Source organism: Protopterus annectens, chromosome 1.part2 (genome assembly GCF_019279795.1).
Source record: "Protopterus annectens isolate FY-2018-M chromosome 1.part2, PAN1.0, whole genome shotgun sequence".
Classification (NCBI taxonomy): Eukaryota; Metazoa; Chordata; order Ceratodontiformes; family Protopteridae; genus Protopterus; species Protopterus annectens.
This window is the reverse complement of record NC_056727.1, coordinates 117427598-117455239: the sequence shown is the minus strand read 5'-3', so window position 1 is coordinate 117455239 and position 27642 is coordinate 117427598. Positions and strand designations below refer to the sequence as shown.

At 40.4% G+C, this 27642-nt stretch overlaps 1 protein-coding gene across 1 annotated transcript in view; it reads right to left on the bottom strand.

Annotated features, from left to right (window-relative positions):
- Positions 1-27642, bottom strand: part of SPTBN1 (spectrin beta, non-erythrocytic 1) — a 2377138-nt gene that overhangs the window by 114758 nt on the left and 2234738 nt on the right. The window contains exon 33 of the mRNA XM_044055150.1: positions 15550-15788. Coding sequence (XP_043911085.1) covers positions 15550-15788 — 239 coding nt within the window. The remainder of the gene's footprint in view (positions 1-15549; positions 15789-27642) is intronic.

The window sequence follows — 27642 nt, the reverse complement described above, 5'->3', positions numbered from 1 at the left end:
GTGGACATCCACAGGGGACAACTTATGGCCACACTCTGTGCATTTTCTAAAGATTAGCTTAGCCTGCTGATCAGCCATATCCAACACACAAAAAAGTTTAACCTAACAAGGTTGAACTGACTACCCAGCCCAAACACTCACACACACTCACTCGGAAGGTAGGGGAAGGGAGACAAGGCCTAAACTACCTAATGAGACACAATAACTTTTTTTTTTGAAAACCGCAACATAAAAAACGAGGGGAAGGGGAGGTAAGGGACAGTAGGAAGCCTATCTACACTGTCACAAAACAAAAACACCCACAAAATCCTGAAGAAATGTACCTACCATGCCTGGAGCTCTAGACCACGCTGCTTGGCAAATCCGCGGCAAATGAGATCTGAGGGAAGGAAGGAAGTGTATTATGGGTAAGGGGAGGAGCTTGGAGCTCAGATCAGATCAGATGCTGATGAAACTGCTGTCTTGGATCTGATCTGGATCTGACAACTGCAGGTTGATGATCAAATGACGTTCTCTACATCAGATCCATTGTTAGCTACTGTCCCCAGCTAGCAGCATCCAGGCATGAATCAAAACCAGGACTACATCCTTACAGTCAGGCTTCATCGTACTGTGACATGGGAACCTGTGATATGTTAATTCCTAAATCCCACAAGGACACTCTAAAGCTTAAAACTACCAAAAATGTAGGAGACAACTGGAAAAATCTCTAGAAACCTAGTAAAAAGGATATGGGCTACAACTGTTACATGACTTAGAATTCCATGAATGTAACTTCATTTTCCCATCAAGTATACTGCCTCAAATAACTTCACTTCTCCTTAATTTCTACCTGCAATGCTTTAAACATTAATAACCTTAACAAATATGACATTGGTACAAAAAAATGGAGTCCCAGTGTGTCATCCTGCAGAATTTCAAATGGATCCTGCTCACAAAACACTGAACACAGGTTCCCATCCTATATGATACTCTACTCTTCATGCTCACAATTGTTAGTGTACTGCAACTCCCCTTTGGTTTAAAAACCACATAATACACAAAAAAGTCTAAAATCTTGGCTCTAAGCAGTCATTTTTTTGTCCTAATTCCTTATCCTTGGGTGAGGGACATATAACCCATATCACCACAAGGGCTACTATGCCACCTTAAAAAAGGTAAAATTACTTTTTTTTCTTTTTCCACTGGGGGCCGCAGCCCAACAGCCTACATGCTAGCCCTCTACATTCAGAAGAGCTCATGCACAATTGGTGGGAGTAACATCTTTTTATCCTGACAGATACTTTCATCAATAAAAACTTGGAATATAAATGGCCTTACAGGTTAAGATAAATAGTAGAGTGTGCTTAATTACAATATGTGCAAGTTGCAGATAATGTTACAGGTGACACACACACAACGAAATGAGCATAAGGATTTGACAAAGAAAGGATTTCAAGGTGGGTATTCAGCAGAACATCAGGATCAAAGGAATGGGGGAGGTAATGATACTTACTTGCTACAGAAGCTGCAACAGTGACAGAAGAAGAAAAAAAGACAATAGTGGTAAAGAAGAAAAAGGCGATAGTGGTAGATTGGGGGGAATAAGGGGTTACTGGCATTGTCGGAGGAACATACTGGCATGTATTTATATTCCATCTAAAATGACAACTATAGTGTTTAAGATAATTTTGAGATAAATAAGCTTTCAGCAAGGATTATTATTTTATGGTTAAGGATTACAATCTAATTTGCAATAGTGAGGATGTTATCAGTGGGACCCAGACGGGAAAAATATAAAAAAAGGAATAGATATCTGAAAAATATATAATAATATTTAACATAGAAGATGTAAATTCAGTAGCAGAAACTTAGAAAAAATAAATTTTTATTCCTCAAGGTACAATAACTAGGTTAAACTAGACAGAAATTATATTTCACTGGAGCATGCACATTTAATAGAAAGCTTTGACACACATACAAAAACCATTTCAGATCATGCACCAATAAAAAAAATAAAAGATGGAGACAGTGGCAATTTCATACTTACCTACTAAAAAGAGAAAAAAATAAGGAAATGATTTCAGAGTTATTAAGGAAGACAGAAAATTCTTCATGAGGGATAGCAGGTGAGTGGGATAAAAAGATAATGTTTAAAAGTATGGAAGAAATAAGAGAGCAAGGGATACTGGAAAGAAGTAAGAATTATTTGGAGGTCTTGACAAAGGTTACAATATTGCAGATTAAGGGGAATCTCGTGGAACAAGAACAACAACTGCAGAGTGCTAAAAGGAAAATAACGGAGTACAGAGATAATATGCATGAGTTTAGAAAGGTTGCTGTTAAGCAATTATTTTTTGGTGGCAACACCAGTGCACAAAAACTTTTAGCACAATGACTTAAGCAACAGAAAGTAGACAGGACTGTTGCCAAACCTGTGGATCCTGTGAGAAGAAAAATAACCACAGTTCCTATAGAGGTATTAGAGATACTTCTCACACTTTATGAAAATGTGGGTATACGGAAACCAAGAAATGGCACAAATGGAAATATGTATGGAAGACTTGATTATGCCAAGATTGAAGGAAGATGAGGCTCAACAATTAACAACACAGAAAGAGAAAAGATAAAAATGGTGATATATAATTAATGAAGTCTCTGAAACGCACAGCATCCCTATGGAAGTCTGTAATTTAAGAGGGAAAAAAGGGATAAATATGTAAAAGGTTTTGTTTAACAATATTTTAAAAGGGGAAAAGTACTATCATATTGGAAGAAAGACCCTTCACACCCAGCTTCATACAAACCCATGTCAACTTAAAACCATGAATGTTTATGTCAATACTAACTAAAAGAATGGCACATGTGTTGTCAAAGCTGACGGGTATGGATCAATGTGGTTTTGTGGAAGAGAAGCAAATATTTGACAACATTAACCATTATTTTTTATTTTCTATATTGGATATTATCAAGTTGGACCCAAGAGGGGGAAATTATAAAGGACATCTATCTTATAAGGAAATGTGGTGGCAATTATTTACTGATGCCACCCCCCCCCCCCCGGGTTGAATGACTTTATTTCCATCAAACCGCTGCTTAATCATGCTTGATTAATAATGTGTAGGTTTTTATCCTAATTATTAGTAGCTAATAAGTGTAGGGAGTCTCATGTAGAATTTTAACATTTTATGTTTTAATGTTCAATTTGTCTGCTACAGCTTTAAACTTGGCTACATTTTTAGCGCCAAATAATTAATTTAAATGGCAACTGTTTCATTCATGGAATTTAGTTCTGAAGAAGCCTGTATTGTTAACGGGTGAAAGCGCTTAACTTTCAGGATGTTGTTAGTCGTTTTTTACTTCTGTCTTCATTAAATGTTGGATTATTTTAAACGGTCGTTTTGAACTGTTATTTAACAACGGCAAGGTTGGAGTTTCGGCATCTCAAGACAGCATTAGCGGTTGGCGTAAGCTTTATTCATTTGTTTGCTGGATCAGTTGTTGTGTGAACGCCATTCTTTGACTGCATTTATAATGCAAACAACAAAGGGGAAAGCGGACAACCCTGCCTGGTTCCTTTACTCAAGCATAAGTTATTAGAGAGGACCCCACCCACTTTAATTTTCACCTCTAAACCCTTTATATATATATATATATATATATATATATACACACACACACACACACACATATATATATATATATATATATATATATATATATATATATATATATATACACACACACACACACACACACACACATATATATATATATATATATATATATATATATATATATATATATATATATGTATACTCCTAATCAACTTTATAATTGTATCAGGGAAAGCAAATGCTTCCATTGCCCTGCTCATGAAGTCCCAGTCTACTCTGTCAAATGCTTTCTCTGCATCAAGACTAACCAATAACAGTGGTATTTTCTTACATTCTGCTTCCCTCTGGATCATCAATGTTCTCTTAATATTGTCAAATGTTTGCCTCCCCCTCCACAAAAAAATTATAATTATGGTTTAATATTGAAATGGAACTGTATGAAGCTGGATCTGATGGATCTTTACCCTCTTTAGGTATTACCGTTACCACAGCATTCTTCCAGAATGCTGGTACTTCTCCTCCTCTTAAAATACTGATAAACATTACCTTCCAGATCGTTATCATTTTTTTTCCCTCCTAGCTTCCAAACTCCCACAGGAATACCATCTATTCCTGGGGACTTTCCTGTAGACTGGTTATACCTACCCAGTTTTATCTCATCTCCTCCTATCCTGTCAGTAATTGAGCCTCATCGACCTCTAAGCTTGACGTATTTACTTCTTCCATAAACATTTCCATTTGTACCTCTTCTTGATTTGCATATTTCTCTGCTTTATACAAATTTTCATAAAATTTCCAAAATATTTCTAATACTTCCACAGGATCTCTTGTTAGCTTCCTTGTTATAGGCACCCTTAGCTTGGTGATAGGCCTTTCCACTTTCTGTTGCCTTAGTCATTGTACTAAAAGTTTTTGTGCTCTAGAATTATCAAAAAACAGTTGCTTAGCAGCAATCTTTTTGAACTCATGCATATTATTGAGGTAATCCCTTATTTTCTGTTTAGCATTCTGCAGTTGCTCCTTTTCTTGTTCTGAGACATTCCCCTATCTTGCAATACTTCAACATTTGTCAGTCCCTCTAAATAACTGCGTGGAGACATGCGTGAATGGGCGTACCTTCGTTGAAGGTTGTGCATTAGGGCTGGCAACTAAGCAGGTAAAAATCAACTGCCAATCATTAGCGGACCGGAGTTCCTCTGTGGCGACCCCTAACCGGGAAAAGCCGAAAGACACAACAACTTAGCTATAGCTCCCTTTCCTTTATTTCCACCCTAGTTTTAAACTCCACTTTAATTTTATTCCACTCCCTAGCTATATTTTCAGAATAAATTTCTATCTTCTCTAGGAGCTCCTGAATTAATTCCAAAACCCATTCCTTAAATTCCTCTCTTTTCAACAGATAGGTGGGAAAGTGCCAGTGTCTCATTTTTATTTAAATACCTTGTGTTTTTATTTTAGTTATTATCAGTGCATGCTCTAAAATAGTTATTGGGTGCTATTCCACAACACTGTAATGTATTGGGTGTGTTTCAGGTCCTTCAATTAAACGCACATGTTCCTGGGAGATATAAATTCTATCTAGCCTAGTCCAATTTTTGTATCTTGGAGAACAATATGTAAATTCACTCCAAACTCCTAGTACTGAATTCACATCTTCCATGCCAAACATCTTCATAATTTTTTTCAAAAATCTACCCTTCCTTTGTTATATTTTCCTTTCTAGGCCCCCAAACACATCTTCACTGTTGCAAACCAAATTCCTGTCTCCACCTATAAGTAATATTCATTGCAGAAAACTGATTATTTCTCCCAGAATTTTCTTAAGCTCCATTATAGCAGTTTTAGGTGGACTATAAATGCATGCCAGTGTAATCCTCCTCCCTTGCCAGTGGCCCCTTAGAACTATACATCTTCCATTATTATCTTTTTTTCCCTTTTCTATCACTATTGGAGCTCCTCTTGCAATTAATATAAGTACTCCTCTCTTCCTTTGCCCCAGGTATTCCTCTCTGAATAACCATCCTGAAAACATTTCTTTATCAAATTCACATTTTCAGCTCTTTTCAGGTGTATCTCCTGTAGCATAGCTATTTGCACTATACATTTTTAATATAGTTCACTACTCTTTCTTTTTTATATTTATCTGGAAGACCATTCAGATTGAAAGACATTAAAGAAAGCATGATTTCTATACAGTTATGGCCACCTTTTATCTATAGCTACTTTTTTGTTAAATGTCTAGTTCCAACTTTTATGTTACATGCATATACTGTTCAGCAGGTTGGTCTTTTATACAGTTGTTTTTTGTCATATCCATTTGAGCCTATGCCATATCTTATATAACTGTTTGTTAAAGCCCTCAAACAGGACAAACAAACCTTCCCTAACCCCCCCCCCCCAAAAAAAAACACTATCAATTTAATAACACACAAAACTATGTACATCTTCAAATATTGACATCTTGCTTTCTAACAAGAACAAAAGTTTTAAGTTGATAGCCACACCAACAGGCTAGAGTTAACCAAAAAGGTTAGTCATGTTAAGATGCATGGTACAGCCTGTGCTATTAGTAATTAGCATTTGATTCTGTCTATCTTTACAGCTCTCCCAGCTGTGAAAACACTTGAATGCTTTCAGTAAACACTTTTTCTACGCCATTTCTCTTTATCTAATTGTCTTCTGATGACGTGAAAACCAGAACTGCTAAGGATACATTGTTTACCAGAAAAAAGCCTTATAATATTCAATATTCTTTTTCATTTGCATGCTTTGTAATAAACTTGTTACTGGATAATGCCTTGGGTCTTAACCCAGTCATTTCCCTATGCAAACATGTGAAAAAGCACACCAATTTTTCTTCTATCATACTCTCTTAACCAGACCTTTCCTCTCTCCCCCTTTTCTTCCTCTTTTTTTTTTTTTTTTAAATTATTGCAGTGCCTACATTTCTTAAAACTGAACAAAGAAAAGGAGAGAAGAAGGGAGAAAAAGAAAAAAACAAACAAACTGATTTCCCATCCATTGGTCGAGGTTACACTTACATAGGTTTAGGGATGGACTCTGATTTGCATGGATGGGGAGCCTTTTCCAGAACATGGAGAACCTCTATGACATATCTGTCTCACTAACATGTCATATTTATGTCAAGCAAAATTTAAATCCTTGGATCTAGTGGCTCTGACTCTGTTCATTTTGTGGATGTGCAAAATGTCCATCAGAGCTGGATTTGAAGATGTTCTGTATGCCAGGTAGAGATCGCCTCTCAGTAAACTGTAGGAGACAGAGTACAGAGATAGGGCTTTGAGGCAATCGATGTCGGACAATGTGTTTGCACCCGGGATTCTCCTGATAAGAAATCTTTGTGGGCATTCCAATTGTTGCATATGTCTAGTCAGGTAAATGCTGAAGGGGGCATTACACTCAATGAAGGGTCTGATAAGGGCCAAATAAAGTGGCACTATGACTTCCTTGTACCTGGATGCCATGCCCTTACTTAAAAGTTGGGCAAAATAGAATGAATTTCTTATTGCCTTGGCCAAATGATAATCAAAGGCCAGATTATTATGTACATATGTTCCCAGATCCCTGACTACTGGGTCAACTCTTAGTGGTGTCTTATCGATGGAGTAAATTAGCTTGGGTGGCAGTTTTCTCAAAATGTACTGTAATGCAGTTCTTGGCATTAGGTTTTAATCTGGAATTTTGGCACCAGTCATTTGTTTGTGTTAGACCCTCAGATAAAAGAAGGTATCACAGGGGAATCTATGATAGCAGTCATCTGCTCTTGACATTAGCCTTTGCCTCAAAGAAGCAGATGTCAAGTAGGAGTTGTCCCAGCATGGGGCCCAGATGCACCCTGCTGGTGACAGTTCTCTTAGTGGAAGTGGTAACACAAATCCATACTTCCTGGGTCCTGTCTATGAGACAGCTGGCAATCCAGCAAGTTATGTCGGGGTTTATGCCCAGTTCAGTGAGTATGTCAACTATGCCCATGTGGAGTATCATATCAAATGCCTTAGCCAGGTCCAGGTAGGCGGTATGCACAATTTTCCCCTCATCCAATGCCCTGGTGACCTACTCAAAGAACTCCACAAGATTTAATAGGCATGCCCTTCCCTTCCCTTGACAAAGCCAAACTGGGTTTGGTCCAGTGTCTGAAGGTTGCCTATGTCTTTGTTGATCATTTCCATAATAATTAATTACATAACTTTGCATATTAGTCTAGTCTAGTTTTCAGGGTTGGTTGACAGTCCTCCCTTGTGAAGTGAGATAACCACTGCAGTCCTCCATTCTCATAGTACAATGCCTGTTTTGAGGCTATAGCTGAAAAGTGACTCCAGTGGTCCTGACAGGTCACCTTTCAAGTTATTTAGGAGGCATCCAGGGATACTGTTGGGGCCCACTGAGGCTGTGTTTCTTTGTCTTAGACTTGCTCTCTGTTAGTTGGGGGGAGGGGGTTATACTAGTAGGAATTTCACAGGGATTCAGGGGAGGTTTGAGTTGAATTTGACAGCCAGCAAGTTTGCTTCGTCTCTCTGCTCAGTGAAGGTGGGACCACTGACCACCAGTCTGACACACTGGGTGGTGCTTTTGAAGTTTTGGACATAGCTATAGAAGACAATGGGGTTGTCTTTAGTCTATAAGGCTACCTTAACCTCGTAACTGACCTTGTTAGACCTGATTAGTCCTCTTAGTTTCCTGTTTAATTACAGAGCTCTTATTGTTATGGGTGTTGCTCTTCCTGATTTTAGCCATGACTTTTGTCTTTTTGTTATATACTGTATTAAGGTTAGGATTCCACCAGTGTGGACTGTTTTTAGAGTTTGTTTTTGGCTTACTTCTAGTAGGTACAGTAGCCTCTACACATCCATTTACATGGTTGTACAGAGTCTCTATGAACAATTCCTCATAGATTGTTGTGAACGTGGGGTTGGGAGGGGCACTGAGTTTAGATAAACTATTGCTTAATATGATATAACTTGCTTTGGAATAGTTCCTAACTGTTATAGGGTTTGCTGGTGTTACCAAGCTGATTTTCATTTTGGAGAAGACAGCTTTGTGGTCTGACCTCACCAGTGAGGGTGTGACACACTTCCATACTAGTGAGTACCAGGTCTAGTATGTTTGAACTTCTGGTGGGTGTGTGCACTATCTGGTGAAGGGTATTTGCGTTAATACCTTCTAAGAATCATTCTGCTTGCAAGTACGAGTCAGAGTATGTTTCCTGTCATATGGGGATAGTTAAAGTTTCCCATGAATAGGACATTTTGTTTAATGATGAGTGTCTTCGGTAGGTTTAGGTACAAGCTATGGGATTCTAGGAACATACAAGGTGACCTACAGCTTGCTAGAATATGGAATGGGACTTTGTCTGTGGTGATTTCCATGTGGATAAATTCCAGGGCATCATCCTGTCTAACTAACCTAGAGTTATGATTGTTTCTAATATACATTAAAACTTCTCTACCTTTTGTCTACATGTACAGCTAATGGTTTAAATGTGTGGAAGGCACTGAATAGATACTTTACAGCTACACAAGCAAGGCTCATATACATAAAGTGAAAAGAGGTGTTGGAAAAAATGTGTGAATGGAGGTTGCAGAAATAAGGAGAGAGTAGGATGGTGAAGAGGGTCATCTATGATCAGTTGCTTCATGGCACAGAAGGCAAAACAAAGGTCAATGCCGATGCAATTGATTACTTAAAAGTGGGAAGGGGCTGCAATAAACAACTGAATGGGAAGGGCTATATTACAGCACAGTCTACTTTGAACATTGTTAAAATGTCACATAGATAACTGTTCATATGCTACTACACACATATTGAACAATCTTCCAGCAGCAGACTTGCTCTTTAGCATACATGACAGGACTGCTTTGACAGTTCTTTTTTCAGATGTGATATGGTTCAATACATTCCACTATAACAATAATTCACCCATCACCTCTAAATACAAAACTGGTTGGCCCAGACTACCTACTTAAATACAAATGTGATGTAAATAGCTGGGGTTAGTCACTTTCATCCACACACTGCTTCAGTAACCATTACTTACTGCTTCTCTATTGACTGTATACATTTTAGATGTCAGCTAGTTTCACTCAGACACTAGCCAAGTGAAGCCAGATTTAACTGTGAGCAAACAGCAACAGGGATCACTCAAATTTCATTCACAGACTGACCTCTGTATCCATCAATTACAGACCCTTTATTGACTGTGTATACCTCAACAGTCTGATTTTAATGAAATGAATCAATAAAAAATAATGGCCACAGTAATGCATTTCAGCTAGTTGCTGTCCATCACATACAGTGCAAGTCCCCCAACACAAACACAAAATCATAGATGTACCCACTAATTACAGACAGTTTACTAAACTGCCAGAGTAATGTATACAAAACAAATAGCCTCAGCAGCCCCAAATGCAGTCTTTCAAAACACCCACTACATCTCACTGAGCCTCTACTTTTAAGCCCATAAGGCAAGACACCACACAATCCAACATTCTGGTCACTAGTGACTCAATTGTGAGACACAGTGGTGTCCCTCTCACAAGGCTGAGTAAGGAGAAAGTCAAGGTCAGTTGCTTATCAGGGGTTAGAATCCACCATATTATGCATGTACTCAGGTCACTGAACCACAAGTACCAGTATGACTCACTCATATGTGGGTGTAAATGACCTGAGACATACCTCCCTAGACTATATGAACAGAGACATCATGGAGCTCTTCGAATGTATCTCTCAGGCTGATATGAGCCTAGCATTGAGCAGTATTTTACCTTCTCTAATGATGATGCCACAATATGAACAAATGACTGACTGACTTTAATACCTGGCTTAATTTCAGGTGTCACCCTAAGGGAGTGCAATATGTTAGCATGGAAAGAGATGGTCAACAGATCACATTGCTATGACAGGGATAGTCTGCACCTCTCTCCTCTAGGCTTTCAAATATTAGCTAAAACCCTGCCTTCCCCCACAGTGCCTTTTTTAGGCAATGCCAAACTGAAAGTATTTCTGACACAGCAATCAAAACCAGAAAATCTAAAGGTATTAATGCTCAATGTTAGGAGTCTAAACAAAAAAACTCTACTTCCTAGAAGCTCTCTTCACCCTAGAGAATGCTGACATTTGTGCGGTCACTCAGACATGGTTTAAAGCTGCAGAAAGCACACCAACAGTGCAATGTTATAAAGCCTTCCACACATTTAGACCAGCTAGTAAAGGTGGAGGTGTCTCTAGTTACATCAAAAATAAATATACCTCAAGGCTGGTCAAAAAGGACAATGCACTTGAGCTGCTCCATGTTCAAATCATCATAGGCAAAATCCAATACCACTTCCTTACAAACTATAGGTCCCCCTCTATGACACAGGAAACCCATACCATGCATTTAAACTTATTGGAAACACTCACCATCCATCCCAATGCTATATTCCATGGGTGACTTTAATTACCCCACTATTAACTGGGAATCCTATAAGACACCAAACATACAGGCACAGAAATTCCTGGATTTTATACATAAACTCCCTGGACCAGACTGTCAATACACCGACCAGGGCTGCAACCATACTGGACCTGGTCCTCACTAACATGGGAGAGTGCTGCATAACCCCCCTACTGTAATGTCTTCCCTGGTAAGGTCAAACCACAAAATGGTCTCCTTTGAAATTAAACTAAAATATGGACCCCCAGCTAAACTTGGAATATTCAGGAACTACTCTAATGCTAACTTCCTGCTATTAAGTGATAACTTGGCAAAATGTCAAGCCCCCATAAACCTTTAAAACACTGCTGCCTATGCAGAACATTTCATAGAAACCCTGTACAAGCATGTTAATAGCTGCATAGAGGCAGCTGTGCCCACCAGGAAGATGTACAGAATTAACTCAAAAAACAAGCCACCCTAGTGGAATCACAAAATCAATATGCTGTATAACAGGAGGAAAAAAGATCATGGCAAAAATTAGGAGGTGATGCACTCAGCAGGATGAAAGCACTCTCATCAAACTAAACAAACAACTCAGAGGACAAAAAAGTCTACCAAAGTCAAATTTGGCCTCCCAGGCCAAGGACAACAGCAAGGCATTCTTTAGCTATGTCCGCAACCTCAGAGGCAATACATAAGTGTGTGTAGAGCTCATAGTAAATGGAGCTACCTATACTGAGCCAGAAGATACAGCAAACCTACTGGCTGATAAATTCAGCTCCATCTTTACCTCTCTCTCCCCCTCAACCTCCCCTAAAGAAATACCATCAAATATTATTCCCCCTGCTATCACTATGGAACAGGTCCTTAATGCTGTCTCTAAGGCCAAGAACACTGCATCAATGGGCCCAGACAATATCGCAGGATGCCTTCTAAATAGCTCAAAACATGACCTATCAGGCCCTCTGGAATTACTGTTTAACTGCAGCCTCCAAAGAGGCGTCATGCCTCATGAATGGAGAACAGCAACAGTCATCCCTCTGCACAAAGGTCGGCCATCTACAGACCCTGGAAACTACAGACCCATAAGTCTTACTAGTCTTATATGTAAAGTATCGAAAGAATTATCGTGGAAATGATCAACAGTGATACTGTAAACCTCCACACAAGACCCAACCCAGTTTGATTTCAGCAAGGGAGGTCATGCATACTCAACTTGGTGGATTTCTTTGAGAAGGTCACCAAAGCAATGGATGAGGGCAAAATGGTTCACACTGCCTACCTTGCCTTGGCCAGGGCATTTAAACACAATACCCCACTTGGACATTGTTGACAAACTCAAGAGGTTAGGTACAAACCATTATGTCACCCAGTGGATACCCAAATGCCTCACATACAGGACATACGAAGTCAGAATGGGGGTGTCCACCTTTACAAAGAGGCCAGTCACAAGTGGAGTCCCACATGGATTGGTCCTTGGACTGCTCCTTTTTGGCATTTACTTCTCTGAAGTCAAAGCCAATATCAATGGTCTCTGGCTGACTAAATTTGCAGATGATTGCAAATTAGAAGAACCTAAAAAAGAAGTTGCAATAGCAAAGAATAGGGCATCGGAGGCACTCTACCAACTTCTGAAACTACATCAGGTTGCAAGGCAAAGACAGAAAGATAAAGAAGATAGTCAGATCCCCTTCATAAGGGATGCATAAGGGATGCCAGCAACAATCTGCTCACCAGTCCACAAAACATCAAACGCAGATGTAAGGAGCATTTCTAGCAGCTTCTGAATGAAGAAACCCCACAGAAGTTGTACTGCCCCAGAGACAGCCTATGATGAGAGAAGAAGGGGAACCCACCTTAGAAGAAGTAAGAACAGCACTAAGGAAGATTACAGCAGGCTCAGATGAGGTCACACCAGATATGATAAAGATGCTGGGTGAGATAGGGGAGAAATGGCTCCTGAGGGTACTAATAGCAGTGTGGAGAGAAAGACGTATCCCAGATGACTGGAGAATAAGCATACTTGTGCAAGTGTACAAGAACAAAGGGGACATCAACAACTGTAGGCAGTACAGGGGCATCAAACTCCTACCACATTGCATGAAAGTTCTGGACAGGGTGACTGATAAACAGATATGCAGAGTAGTAGAATGTAAGATGGGAGATGAGCAGTTCAGGTTCAGATCAGGATGCAGCACAATTGATCCGATATGTCTGCATTGAGACACATACTTGAGAAGAAGCTAGAGATGAGGAGACAGTCCAAATGGGCATTCCTAGACTTGGAGAAAGCCCATGACAAGGTCCCAAGAAAGCTGATATGAACAGTACTGCGGTGGTTTGAAGTCCTAGAAACATTGCTAGAATTAGTGCAGGCTATGTACAAGGACCCCATGACTCAAGTATGAACAGTGTTTGGCCTCACAGAGGGGTTCCCAGTGGTAGTGGGTGTACACCAGGGTTCAGCTCTGAGCCCACTGCTGTTCATACTGGTGATGGACTGCATTAGCAAACAGGCTGGAGAGGACTAATCAACACAGCTGGTGTGTGCAGACAATGTGGTAGTACAGGCAGACTCTGAGCTAGAACATCAGCAAAGGATTGGACAATTGAATGCAAATCTGAAGGCACATGGGATGAAACTAAGCAGAGAAAAGGTGGTGGTAATGGCAACAAATTGGGGAAATCAGAAGCTGAGAATACAGATAGAAGGGAAAATAGTGGAACAGGTAAACAGCTTCAAGTATCTGTGAGGGGTGGTTGAGGAGAAGGGTAGTCTGAATGAAGAGATCAAAGCTAGAATCAGAGGGATTGCAGCCAAATGGCATAAAGTATCAGGTGTAGTCTATGACAGAAGAATGCCAAAGAAGCTGAAAAGTAAGTTGTACAAGACAGTGGTGCGATCAGTACTACTGTATGGTACAGAAACCTGGGCAGTAAAGGCAGAACAGTTGAAGAGCTAGAGGTGATGGAAATTAAGTGCCTGAGAAAGGTGGTAGGATGCAAATTGTGGGACACATGAAGAAATGAGCAGAAGCCAAAGTAGCTCCAATCACAGAAAAAATCAAAAGAGAACTGATTATGGTGGTTTGGGCACATGTGTAGAAAGGCAGAAGACAATCTGGTGAAGAAGATTTGGGATAGACAGGAAGAAGGTAAGAGGAAGCGAGGACGTCCAGCAAAGAGGTGGCTGGATTGTGTGAAAGAAGATCTGCGACAGTCAAGCATGAGTGTTTAAGAAGGCAGGACTGTGGCACTGAATCGAGAGAGTTGGTAACAGTTAACACGATACCCTGACCCCATGTAGGAAAAATGGGAAATAGTTAGGCTGATGATGATGATGCAAATTAGAAGCATTCACTGAATCCCACACTGACACAAATGTTCTCCAGGAAGGGGTGACACAAACAACTGGTGTCAGAGCCATGGACTACAACTAAATGCCCAGAAATGCATAATAGTATCCTTCGGGAAGTCATCCACCCCTGGTAACTCTCATACTGACAACACACTCCTTAGAATTGACCCAGTAGTCAGGGACGTAGGGTAACACATAGACAGTAATCTGGGCTTTGACCATCACATGTCTACAGTAGGGAAGAAATCATTCTTTGTTGTACAACTTATAAAAAAGGGATGGCATCTAGGTCCAAGGAAGTCTTTATTCCACTGTATTCAACTTTCATCAGACCTGTTACTGTGTACAATGCCCTCTTTGGTATGTACCTAACCAGGCATATCCAACAATTAGAATGTCCACAGCGGTTCCTCACTAAAACAGTACAGGGTGTAAGTAACATGTCCTATGCAGGCTGCCTCAAGGCCTTATTCTGTCTCCTACAGGCTGCCAAGGGGAGATCTATGCCTAGCATACACGGCATTGTAGATCCCATTCTAATGGACCTCCTGTATATCCACAAACCAAAACAGCAACAGCACTATCCAGTCTAAAGACTTAAACATTGCCTATGATATAAAATAGGACCTGCTGGAGGGACAGGTACATATCCCAGAGTCTACCCCTTCTCTAGAACAGCCCTCCCCCATCCATGTGAATCACAGTTCCTCCCTAACCCAATTCAAGTGCAACTTAGATAACTGGATGGGGAACAGGAAATTCATCCCTAGTTTGGCACCTATGTCTCTAGTGGACACAGGCAGCCTGCAAATGAAACATTTACAAGCAGGGGCCTGTGAGATGAAACATCTCCCAAGTTCCTGCTTACACTTATGAAGGATACCAGAACTTGTCAGAGATTTGCAGTGCATGGTTAGGCATAAAAACGCCCTTGTGTTTGTTAGCCTAGTAAACACCTATGAACACGTTCAAGTCCTGTAATTCTGCACCAGTGGAGCAGCTGTCAATGTAGGGAAAGAAATTTCAATGTTTTACTGATTAATTACTATTATATGCAGATTTCTTTTATATCATATACCCCTCCTGAGTTTTCCATGAGGCACAAGTGTTTGTGGACTTCTGCTGATACTCCCCAGTTACATACTTGTGTGAAAACTTACCTGCTTGAAGCCTTTTTGTTCTGCGCCTCCCATTCATGCTTCCGATGCAAAAAGCCCTCCATCTGCGATGTAATGGACTCTCCTGTTTTAGATGGAAGAGTAGAGGCGGTCTGTGGCTGAATAATCACCTTAGCTTTACGATCAGATGTTGGGGAAGGAACCGGGCTAGACTCTTTTGAGCTGGTCCTCTGTTCTGTGGCTCCGTTGACCATTTCTGTGGTTTCAGCAGTCTCAGTTACCTAAGCAGAACATACATACATTTAGCTGAAGAACAATGAAGTGGTAAAGCACTTATTTTTAATGCTTCTGTCAATGTACTCTGAAGGCCAAACTTGTGTACCGTTTACTCTAGAGATACAGTAAAACCTGTCTTTTAATTAATACCAGATGCTACTTTGCAAAGTCCTTAACTGAATTAGCAAAGCGCATATCTGTTAAAGATAACCACTGTGGGAAACAAGAGGTTTTACCATATTTCATATTTAACTCAAATCTGCTTAACACAGCAAGGTTACACGTTTACCTTGCAGCATGAGTTTGTGCACTCTGACTTTAAATACATATATATTCACTCATTTACAAAGGAAAGAGGAATGTTGTCAAAATTATACTATTTTTACCAACATGCAGGTAACTTAAGTTTCCCCATTATGTCAACTCGCTGAAATTTTTATCTAAAACAAAGGCACATGTCTTCCAGCTCAGCTACTACTGCTACAACTGCATGTTGTGACATCATACCAAAAATGTGCTAGAACTCTCTGCCAGCAACTTATGATGTCACAATTGTAGGACTGTAATACTATCTATTCTTCAGTCCTAGAAGCAAGCAGCTTAAGAGGAAGTCTGCCCTTGTTTAATGCTGATCTCTTCAATGGCTGTCAGCAAGGAAAAATGATTTAACAACAACAAAGATGTTTTGACAAAATATCATTATAAAAATGTTACTCTATTGAAAAAGAGCTTCAAGAAACAGATGCTCTGGAGCAACCCCCCCAAAAAATTAATCAAAACTGTGCTTAAATTAAAATGCATTCTCAGACTCAAAATGCTATTTTAGTAACTTATAAAATGATATGCTTACTGACAGCTGAGGTATTTATTGGGAAGTAGGCAAACAAAAATGTGGCTAGAACTTGCCCACTTTTTGGTCACCATACAATCACTTGTCAAGAAAATAATAGTACAGCTGTTCATGAATCATTATCAAGTGACAGTGCCAGCCAAAATCATTTGTAATGCACGTCACCAGGACTATTGGATGATTGTAAGTACTACTTGTGAAACAGCTGGAAGAGATCAACATGCACTCACAGAATTCTAGTTACCAGTAAAAGAAATGAGCATTTAGAAGACAATATTAACATTTATTGGCTCCTCATTTTGCAGTATTAACTGACAATTTTGAGATGGAAGGAACCATATAAAATTGTCTTGTTAATGCTCAGACAGGACTCTGAAGTAAAGTTCAATATTTTATTATTATAGAACAAATCAAAACATGCAAAAATTAGCAAAACTACTCCATGCATTTCAATGTCACCATCCCAATTAGAATTTGGGTTTGAATAAGGCAGGAGAGGGGGAAACAGGAAAAGATAAGCATATTTTTTTTTTCCCCAGCGTGCGTGTCAAGACACAGTGTTAAATGGATTGGATTGGATTTCAGTTAAAGGAACCAGAAAGCCACCACAGTCACTCAACACCAACACAGTTATTTACCCCTAAACAAAGACAGAACCAAGGCTGTGCCCTTCACTGGCTTTGAGGATCGCGTTGCTTGCTGCACGGTAGATGAATCAAGAGCTGAGAGAGCAGCCACATTTCCAGCAGCTCTCAAGTGGTCAAAGTAGGTGAAGTCTTCAGGCGCCATTCAGTCACTTACAATGGATTCCTACTCGTCCCAGTTTTCCAGCATATCACTGTTTTGAAATTTTATAGCTATTTCATACCAGCCCACAGTGGTTGCATAACCAGCGTTGGATTAGCAAGTTACTGAAGCTGAGTGCTGCTCTGTGCTCTAGTACATTATAAGCATTGGGACTGATCTGATGCAGACAAGCAAATACGGGTCAGTGGCTCAGGAAATTTACTGCCACTGCTACATTCAACTGCAGTAGGGAGCCTGGAACTGCGTAAAAGCACTGGATGTTATGAATTACATCTTACAAATAGTACCAGGTGCCTATGCACTTCAGACCTGTCAACTCACACAAAGACAAATGCTATACTTGAAGACAAAACTGGGTTCTATTCTGACATATTTGGGCACAATGAATAAGAGGGTGGTGACTATGGAAACTAAGATACTCTGCCATGTAAAAGTTCACTGTAAATTGAGAAAATATTGTTAAATAACCATCTACCATTATTAACAGTTCTAGGGCATATCAACCTGCAGTATATAACACCATGAACTCCTGCCTGTAGAAGAAGTTTAGTTCAGCAACTTGTACAACAGTTTTCTTTTTTGGAGGAACTTCTTGTCAGAATCCACTGTAACTTGCATCAGTAAGCCCATAAGGAAGCTCCTCTATGATTTCCAGTCATTTTTTTTCAGAGTACAAGAAAATAAAAACCTGAGAGGAAAGTCAGGTTTGAGTGATGAGCTAAAGACATCTTATTTCTGCCATCCTCTGTTGAACCTCTTATCCAAAGAATCTTTACCCATGGAAAAGCAAATATAGAGGGTGCTGCACTGTACTTGTTTGAAGGAAGCCTTACCCAGGCATGTTTCCTAAAGGCGACCCCTATGGCAGCCACCTTGGTTTACCTGTTTTCTGAGGTCATACGCAACTTTTAGGGCTTTGTTACTAGACTAAGACAACTGAGAAAACATACCCTTGAACTGCTCTTATGTATCCTTATCCTCCACTGGGGTCCAGTGTTCTGGTTCTGTTGTTAGGAACATGGGAAAAATACCTCAGATGCTTTCAAAAAGTTAGTTATGTGCACCTGTGAGATACAGATAAAGATATGAAAGCATTCTTACACTGTTTGCTTAACCTGGCCTGCCCGGGAGACGGATGAAATTGCTGATGGGTTCCCTTGCCAAAATCGAGTACTGTTCAAGGCAGATATTTTACATTAGCCCTAACCAGAAGTGCGATATCTTTTCAGAAGCATTCAAGCCACCTTTGATGCCTGTCTTAAGTTGGGCACCAAAGACGTTATAGCATTGGGATGAGGGGTTTAAGTCCTGATGTAATAAAACATTAGGTGAGACCATGCTTTTAATAACATCTGTATACCAAATGACCTCCTAATGCACTTAAACAGTAGCATAAAATCATCATCCATGGGAGACTTGGGAACATGGAGGACATAAATAAAGAGAGGACATTACAGATATCTCTGAAAAAGCCTCTACCTACCTCTTTATTTGCTTCCCTACATCCTCAGAGAAAGCAACAGAGCCACTGACACAAAATACCATAACATTGTCCCCCTGTGAATAAGCCTCTTGTGCAGGTACTACCTTCGTTTTAATAAAAGCATCAGACAGACAAGCAAAGGATTTGTACAAGGCTCAGATTTGTACAGATTTTCAAATACCCCCCCCCCAATAAAGGTACCAGAAAAGTAACCAAATAAAGTCTCAATGAAGAAGGAGGGGCTTAAATGAGGCACATGGGATGCATCAAAAATGCAGCCAACAGCTTATCTGAGCCCCTACATCAAAGCAACAATGAACTCCAAACCAAGATATTTACCACACAGTGGGAACTCACACATACTCAGAATAAAGCTATTAGCAAGATTCCTACTTTTTTCTCAGATAAGGGAGGACGCTTTGGGTGTCTATTAGAGAATGGGAAGGAATCCATTTGCCTGGATTAACAACAAACTTTGGGAAGAGGGCTCCTTACAGGAATATCAATGTTAGCAAGTGCCCAGAAAAATACCAAGAAGAACTTGTTTCTTTTTCTTGATTTCTTCTGCTGCTTCTCTCTGAGGGCATCATTCAAGGTCTTACATTATCTGTCCCTTAGTAATTACATAGTGACTGAATGTAGTAGAATTGCAGACTGGCATGAAACATGCAATACACTGATTTTGCTTGTCTGACTGGTTAATTTTACAGACAAAGGTACACAACTGGGCCAGTGGCCCAGTCTACTGACTTAACTTTTAATAGAAAGTAGAAAGCTGAAGAACTGCTTTGTGATTAGTAGTGAACAGCTGAACTGCATGACCTCTGTCATCAGTTATATCTTCACAGAGGTAGGAAAGAAATGACGAAAAATTAGAAAGATGCTCCCGTCGGCTCTCCAGACAAGTTCCTCATGTTAAGCAGAATCTGTACAAGTGTGAGAAGCTCATGATGTAATAAACTTTTGGTTGAGATAGCCAATAGAAAATTACACTCTGTATTTTTCCACAGGAAATGGAAATCACATCCCACATTATATATCTGCCACTGAATAACTGGGATGTCATAAACGAAAGCTACACATTTTAGACTATTAGCTGTCACCATTTTATCATGGCCTGTGCTTCCTAAGTCACAAAGGTTATAATTTTCAAAGAAGTAACTCTATGGATGGGGAATGAAAGAACCTCACCCTCACTTAGCATCAGAGTAGCCAGTTGACAGATCTGTTTCATGGCAACATTCTAATTTTAACTGCACAAAAAGTAATGACAAAGAACTAGGCTAGCAAGTTAGCAGATATAAGTAAATGCAATGGGAGGTTTTAGGTAATTAGGGTGGATGCATAAAAATGTACTGCTACAGCCTATGTCAGTTAGGTTCAAGATAGAGACCACCACAAACAGAAAAACCCAATCAGCCTAAACTGACAGCCACAAGTCACCCCCTCAAGTCATTATGTGTGTCCTCCCTCTAGCAACCTGTCTGTCAGCATTGATGGCAATTCCCTCATGACATACACTGCCTTTAATGAGTTATCCTACTATACAATTATACAGGGTGGGACCCTGCTGGTGAAGAAGTCTACAGGGGCTACCACTGACAGTCCAGTGTGTTACCTATTGATTTATTTTGTTAAAGGCACCACCATGTACTGCAGTACAGGAGCACATGCTGACTGCCTACCCCCACTGATGCACTCTTACTGTACTAATACCCAGTCTCCATCAGGTGGCAGTCTGATGCAAGGTAACACTTCTATCACCCTGGAGAAGGAAAGCAGCTCCTGGTACACTTGAGCCTCTTCCTGCCCACGTGACCAAACACAGTAATAGCCAGAGTAAATAAATACCATTAACAGTGCAGCTTGTAGCCACAGTATATTAAGGCTGTTTGGGATAGCAATTAAAGGCATCATTAAAATCTCTTTGGCTCAAACAGAATTGAGAATATTTCCAAAATCTGTACATGTACTTTCAAGCACCAATAAAAGCAGCTGACAAAAATCAGCAATGCACATTCATAGTTATCAATTAGACTAATTAATGCCAAGAACATAAACATGTGTTACAAATCTGCGAAACACTGTATGCAACTAAATACTGCATATAAAAAGCAAATGAATCTTAAGTGCAAAATAAACTTTAATTACAACATGCCCAAAGCATGCAGACATAAAAACTTGTTAACACTGTATGGAAACACACAAAAACAGAAATGATAAGCAAGCAATACAGGTACAACGTAATAATGAAAACATACACTTCAAATGATTTTGCTTTTTCCAAAACTGTTCATGTGAATGTTAACTTTCATTCGTGAAATGAGTGCTGCTAATGGGTGCTGGTGATGTGTTTATATATGATGTGCAAACATGCAACATAATGAACTGATGAGTTCTGACCAGGGCAATTCTGCATGAACTGGCAACACTGACTGATTAATGACAATTTATGCAAAACCCTCACAAGCACAGTGCATACTATCATTACTTGTTTTTTTGTTGTTATATATATATTTTTAATCACGTAACATGTAATGCAAAAATCTCTCCAGCAATGTACACCTTTAAGTATAACATGTCAACTTTAAAGGAAACATTTGCTAACCGCATTGTGTCCACAACATATAGCTTAGGCTACATAAAGCACACCAGTGTTGTTTTTTTTTTTTTTTCGATCCTTAAAGGTCCAAAATCTACACAGTACTGTATTTTTAAACTTAACTTACTTTTTATCCCTTATAAGCAACCAGAACGTGCAGGCAGTTGTCCTGAATAACTACAATCAGTGCTGACTGCTCAGGCTTGCACAATTATTAAAAAGTGACAAAATGATATACACCATTAAGTAAGAGAATGACAGAAACATGGGGTACTAAGATGCATGGCTCAATATATATATATATATATATATATATATATATATATATATATATATATATATATATATATCCTAATTCAGAAGCTCTGCACTGAAAAGGACATCATCCTTAGTTTCCCATCCTAGAAAACGTCACTGCTGCATCAGTTTTCCAGAACTGAAGCTGTTAGTGTGTACTTTTTTTTTTTTTAATTATTTGGGGCCACACTGCAGCATCTTCCATTTGGAAATGTGGAGATCAATCCTTACTCTCCACAGCATACATCAGATCTTTATGTGGCAGCATGAAGACAGAGTGAAAACTGAAGTCACACAGTACTCATCTTTTTTGAAGATGCAGGTACATGCTGACGATGCACACATTTTCTGCAGTACAGGGTTCTAGAAACAAACTGTGGGACACTGCATAGCTATGCAATGTCACATGGGTTTGGGCACAGCTAGCTGCCTCAGACACTACACAAACGTCCACCAGTGCTTGCCAATACTTTTAACATTCTGCTTGCAGACCTTCTACATGTTACTTTTCCAACATTAAACCTCACGTCTGATACCACTGGCTACACAAATCATTTCAGATGGCTTCTCTATTCACATATTACAACTTTAGCAGTGTATGGCTAATTTGGAAAATTTATAAGAAAGATGCAAAGGATAACAGCGGCAACAAAATTACTGCACACAGTAACACCAAAAACAGTAAGCAGACAGCAGTCAGGCCACGCTACTGCACAACGTAGAGGGAAACCTAAATGGGAAAGAGCTAAAAGTGAATCATAATAATGAACATAATTTAAAAGCAACACAAGGCAGGGCTCAAAGGCAGTCTAACAAACAGAAACTAAGCTTTCCCCACTCACAAATACAGTATGTTTCTGCTGACTGCCAACTGTCTTTCATGTCTAGGCTTCCTGACAAAATGTCAATTCTCCTGTCTGAGACCTGCCCTGTGCTAGTCTCCTGCCGTGCCCACTACTGGTGTAGCTTTGCACAGCTCTAGCTTTTCTGTTTAGGCATGTCCCCACCTGTGTTTTGTGACATGTTCTCTTGTCAATTTTAATGACATCAAAAATAACATTCTGTGCTATTATCTCTGATTCTCATACATTTCCTTTATGTTAATGTATTTCATAGAAGAAAAAGGATACTCTGCCACTGGCCTCACTATTGCTTCACTGCACCAAGGAGCAGGCATGAATTAAACAGAGAATAACACCAGCCAGTGCAGGTGAATGTTACACAAACTGTTTACAGCGCTGGGCCAGGTAATAAATAATACACAGATCCTAAGACAAGTGAAATCTGTAGGGTAAACATCATTGGAATGCTCACCTGCTAACACTTTTTTTTAACACTGCTAGCAAAAAGTCAGCAGTTGACAACAGTCCAGAACTACCACTTTCACATTTTGTCTGCTGTTTAATGCAACAGGCAAGACATTAAGTAACCTGCCAACATTAAAAGTTGATCTTCCAAGAAAATTTCAATTTGCAGAGAATATTCTTAGAACCAACCTGTAAGAGATACTTCTATGAAAGAATTTCAAGCAGTTTCATAATAAAAGGACAATTTTTCATTTGTGCATCCTAACATAAAACAATAGAAAAATCAACACAAGAATGGTCAGCTCTCTCCCCTAGTCATTTGATCATTTTTGCTAGAAGCTGAACAGGAGTTTTGATGGGGGAGGATCCAAGAAGAAAGAAAAAGTTGTAGCTCTGAAACCTAAAACCCTGACGTGGAAGAAACATCAGCACAGCTGCTAAATGAGGTGCTCTCAAAGCTCTAATGCTACGAAAGGTACTCTATATAAACTACAGATATATTCTTGCCCTACCAACTTATCTATAACGAGATCATCCACAGAAGCCCACTGACTGGGTGGGCCAAACAATTGGTTCTGTCTTAACAGAAACCCCTAAAAAGGGGACTGGGGTTAAAATGAAAACATTCATTTTTTTTTTCTTTTTTTAATGTTTTTTTCTGAAAGTGAAAGTCTGGGAAAATGTGATGAGTCAACAGAAAAAGAAGCTGCTACTGCATACATGTTCAGCAAGACAAACATTAATGTATGCATGTAAGCTGTTAGTTGAAAAAATATATTCAAAATATTGTCATGTAGATTATGTGAAAATACTAACACCTTATCAGAAATACTGCCTTATCAGTCATATCACAGAACTGGAATGGAGCTGTAGTTATGGACAAGAAGCACATTGAAAGTACAGTTCTGTACACTTACCATAAATGTAGATGTTCGAGTGTATTCAATGTTGCAGTCATTACATTTGGGTTATCTGCCTTCAGGTAGCCCTCAGCCGGCCTGAATATCAACGTCTTGGGTCCTGCGTCAGATACTGTCTCATCTTCCATGACGTCAGGTAGTCAGGGGTATAAAGCATGCAGCCGATGCCATTACATCAGTTTTTCTTGCCCCAGATGTCAGGTGCCCCCATAATGGGAAGCAATTATATATATATAAAGGTTACACCTCCAACAAAAAGCAAATACACCAGAAAGCTGAAATACACTAAACAAGAAGAAAGGTATAGCCAGGAGAAGTCAGGGGGCTGGAGGGAAGGTAACCAGGACTGCAACAGTGAATACACTCGAACATCTACATTTATGATAAGTGTACACAACTGTACTATGTTCTTCGTGTTTCACTGTTGCAATCATTACATTTGGGTAGATTCCCAAAGCTTAGTCAGGGAAGAGGACGTCTGAGAGCATTAGGACCAGCTATTAAGCCCTGCAAGACTGCAGTGGCAAAACCAGCTCTGGATTTAGAAAACAAAGGTAATGCTTGGTGAAGGTATGTACAGAACTCTAGGTAGCAGCTTCTAGGATGTCCCTGGTAGGGACACCTCTGAGAAAGGCTGTAGAGGTAGATGCAGCCCTGGTGGAATGTGATCTTATCCCCTGAGGGGTAGGTTTTCCATGTTGCTTATAGCAGAAAATGTCAAACCCAGAGCTGTTGGACATGCTACACTTAAATAAATCCCAATCCCTCAGAGCCACACGCTCCAGGGATCTAAACCTTGTCATCACAATAAACAAAACATGCTGGAGGGATAGTTTCCTGACCCAGAGACTCCCCAGACTCTGGAATAGACTGCCTATACATGTCAAGCAGAGCGCCTCTTTGGCCTTCTTCAAAAGGAACCTTGATGATTGGTTGGGAGAAAGGAAATTCACCCTGGGGATCATGTCAGCCACCCTGCTAGACAGGGGTCCAGGAAAGTAAATAGTGTGGGAAGAAATAGCCAGGGAATTTTTATGGCTAGGCTTGTATAGGCCCTAGGGCCCCCTAGGGCCAACAGCCTAGTACCAACCTATGAACCTATTCTACAGCTATGTCAAGAATCTCAATAGCAGCACTCAGATCTGCTATGAGCTACAAAACAACGGCACTAGATTTACAGAACCAACTGATATTGCCAACATCCTGGCAGACAGGTTCAGTGCGAACTTTACCTCCCCTTCATCCCCCAAAGGGCCCATCCCTATACCAGAAGAATGCATAGCCCCTGTAATCACGGATGAACAAGTTAAGACCGCACTCTCCAAAGCCCAAAACACAGCATCCATGGGACCAGACAACATCCCAGGCTGCGTTCTGCACGAACTACAGGATGAACTGGCACCCCACCTAAGTACCATGTTCAGTCATAGCCTCACTTCAGGCTTTGTGCCTACTGAATGGCACACCTCAACAGTTATCCCACTCCACAAAGGGGGCGCCACCACAGACCCCAGGAACTATCGCCCCATTAGCCTGATGAGCCTGGTCTGCAAGGCCATGGAACATATCATCAAGGAGCTTATAAACAAAGACAGAGGTAACCTGCAAACACTGGACCCCACTCAATTTGGGTTTGTAAAAGGTAGATCATGTCTTCTGAACCTGACCGACTTCTTTGAATCAGTCACCAGAGCCATGGACGAGGGTAAGGCGGTGCACACAGCCTAACTTGACCTCACCAAGGCTTTCAACACCATCCCCCACTCTGGAATTATAGATAAACTCACTAGAATGGGCATAAATCCCTATGTCACAAGATGAGTGGCCAACTGGCTCACTGACAGAACCCACACAGTAAAAGTAGCCAACTCCAAATCCGACTTCAAACCAGTGACAAGCGGAGTACCACAGGGTTCAGTCCTCAGTCCTCTCCTGTTTGGTATCTATTTCTCAGAAGTCCAGGCTAATACAGCAGGTCTTTGGCTAACAAAGTTCGCAGATGACTGAAAACTGGGAGCCATAATAGAATCGCCAAATGATGTGGACAGTCTACAAAGGAGCCTCACTGAGACTGATGTTTGGTGTCAAAGTCATGGCCTCAAGCTCAATGCCAAAACATGTATTGTCATCCCCTTTGGGAAAAACACTCTACCCATGAACTACCACATAGACGGTAGCCTACTTAACAAAGAAAGTGTGATAAGAGACCTTGGGACACAGATGGAAACTAGTCTCTCCTTTGACAAGCACATCACCACAGTAGTCAGGAAATCCTTCTACGTGGCACACCTCATCACTAAAGGGTTCTCCTCCAGAAAAAAAGTGGTCAGTCATTGTTCCTATCCACTCATCCCTCATCAGACCAATTATTGAGTACAATGTCCCATTTGGCATGTACCTCACAAGACATCTGCAACAACTGGAAAGGCCACAGAAATACCTCACTAAGAGGATTACTGGCCTCAAACAGATGCCATATGCAGACCACCTCAAAAAACTCCAGCTCTACTCCGTCGCATATCGCCTACTTGGAGGTGACCTCTGCCTAACTTACAAAGCCATGTCAAACCCAGTTCTGTTGGACATGCTACACTTAAAGAAACCCCGATCTCTCCGTGTCACACACTCCAGGGACCAGAACCTTGCCACCACAATAAACAGAACATGCTGGAGGGATAGATTTCTGTCCCAGAGACTTCCCATACTCTGGAATAGACTACCCATTCACATCAAGCAAAGCCTCTCATTAGCCCTCTAAGAGGAATCTAGACAACTGGATGGGAAATGGGAAATTCACACCGCAGATCACCTCTGTGGCTCGGCTCAACAGGGGTGCAAGAAAATAACTTTATTGGGTGGCGAAGGCTCTAGGGCCGATAGCCTAGTACCTACCTATGAACCTATAAAAAAATGCAATGGCCTATCCACTTAGAAATGGTTTGCTTTGAAATGGCCTCCCCCTCTGCCCCTGCAGCAAAGGCAACTAGCAGCTGTTCAGTTTTTCTGAGGCTTAGTCCTATCCAAATAAAATCTTAGTTGCCTGTGCATGTCCAAAGAGTGCAGTATTTGTTCTCATTTCTCCTGTGGATTAGGAAAAAAGGTAGGCAAATGAATGGACTGATTAAGGGCCACACTGGATACCACCTTGGGTATAAAGGAAGGATTGGTCCTGAGGGACACCTTTTCAGCATAGAAGATGATGAAGGGATCTACTGCCATGAGGGCCTGAAGTTCAGACACTCTTCTTGCTGAAGTGATGGCCAAAAGGAAAGCAGTTTTCCAAGAAAGGAATTTCAACTCTGCAGTTGCAGCTGGCTCAAAAAGAGGTAGAGTGAGTTTTTCCAATACAAAGTTAAGGTCCCACGCTGGAGTAGGGGCTCACCTGGGTGGTCTTAAATTTTTGGCCCCTCTGAGGAATTCTTTCAGCGGGGGTGAGAGAAGAGGGGTGGCTCAGTATTATAATGTGCTGAAATGGCTGAGGCATGAATTTTAATTGATGAGATGGAAAGGCCCTTATGGAGCATCTCTGTTAAGTATTGAAAAATATGCGGTAAGCTGGGCACTGTTGTGCCCATCCCTTAAGTCTGGCTCCA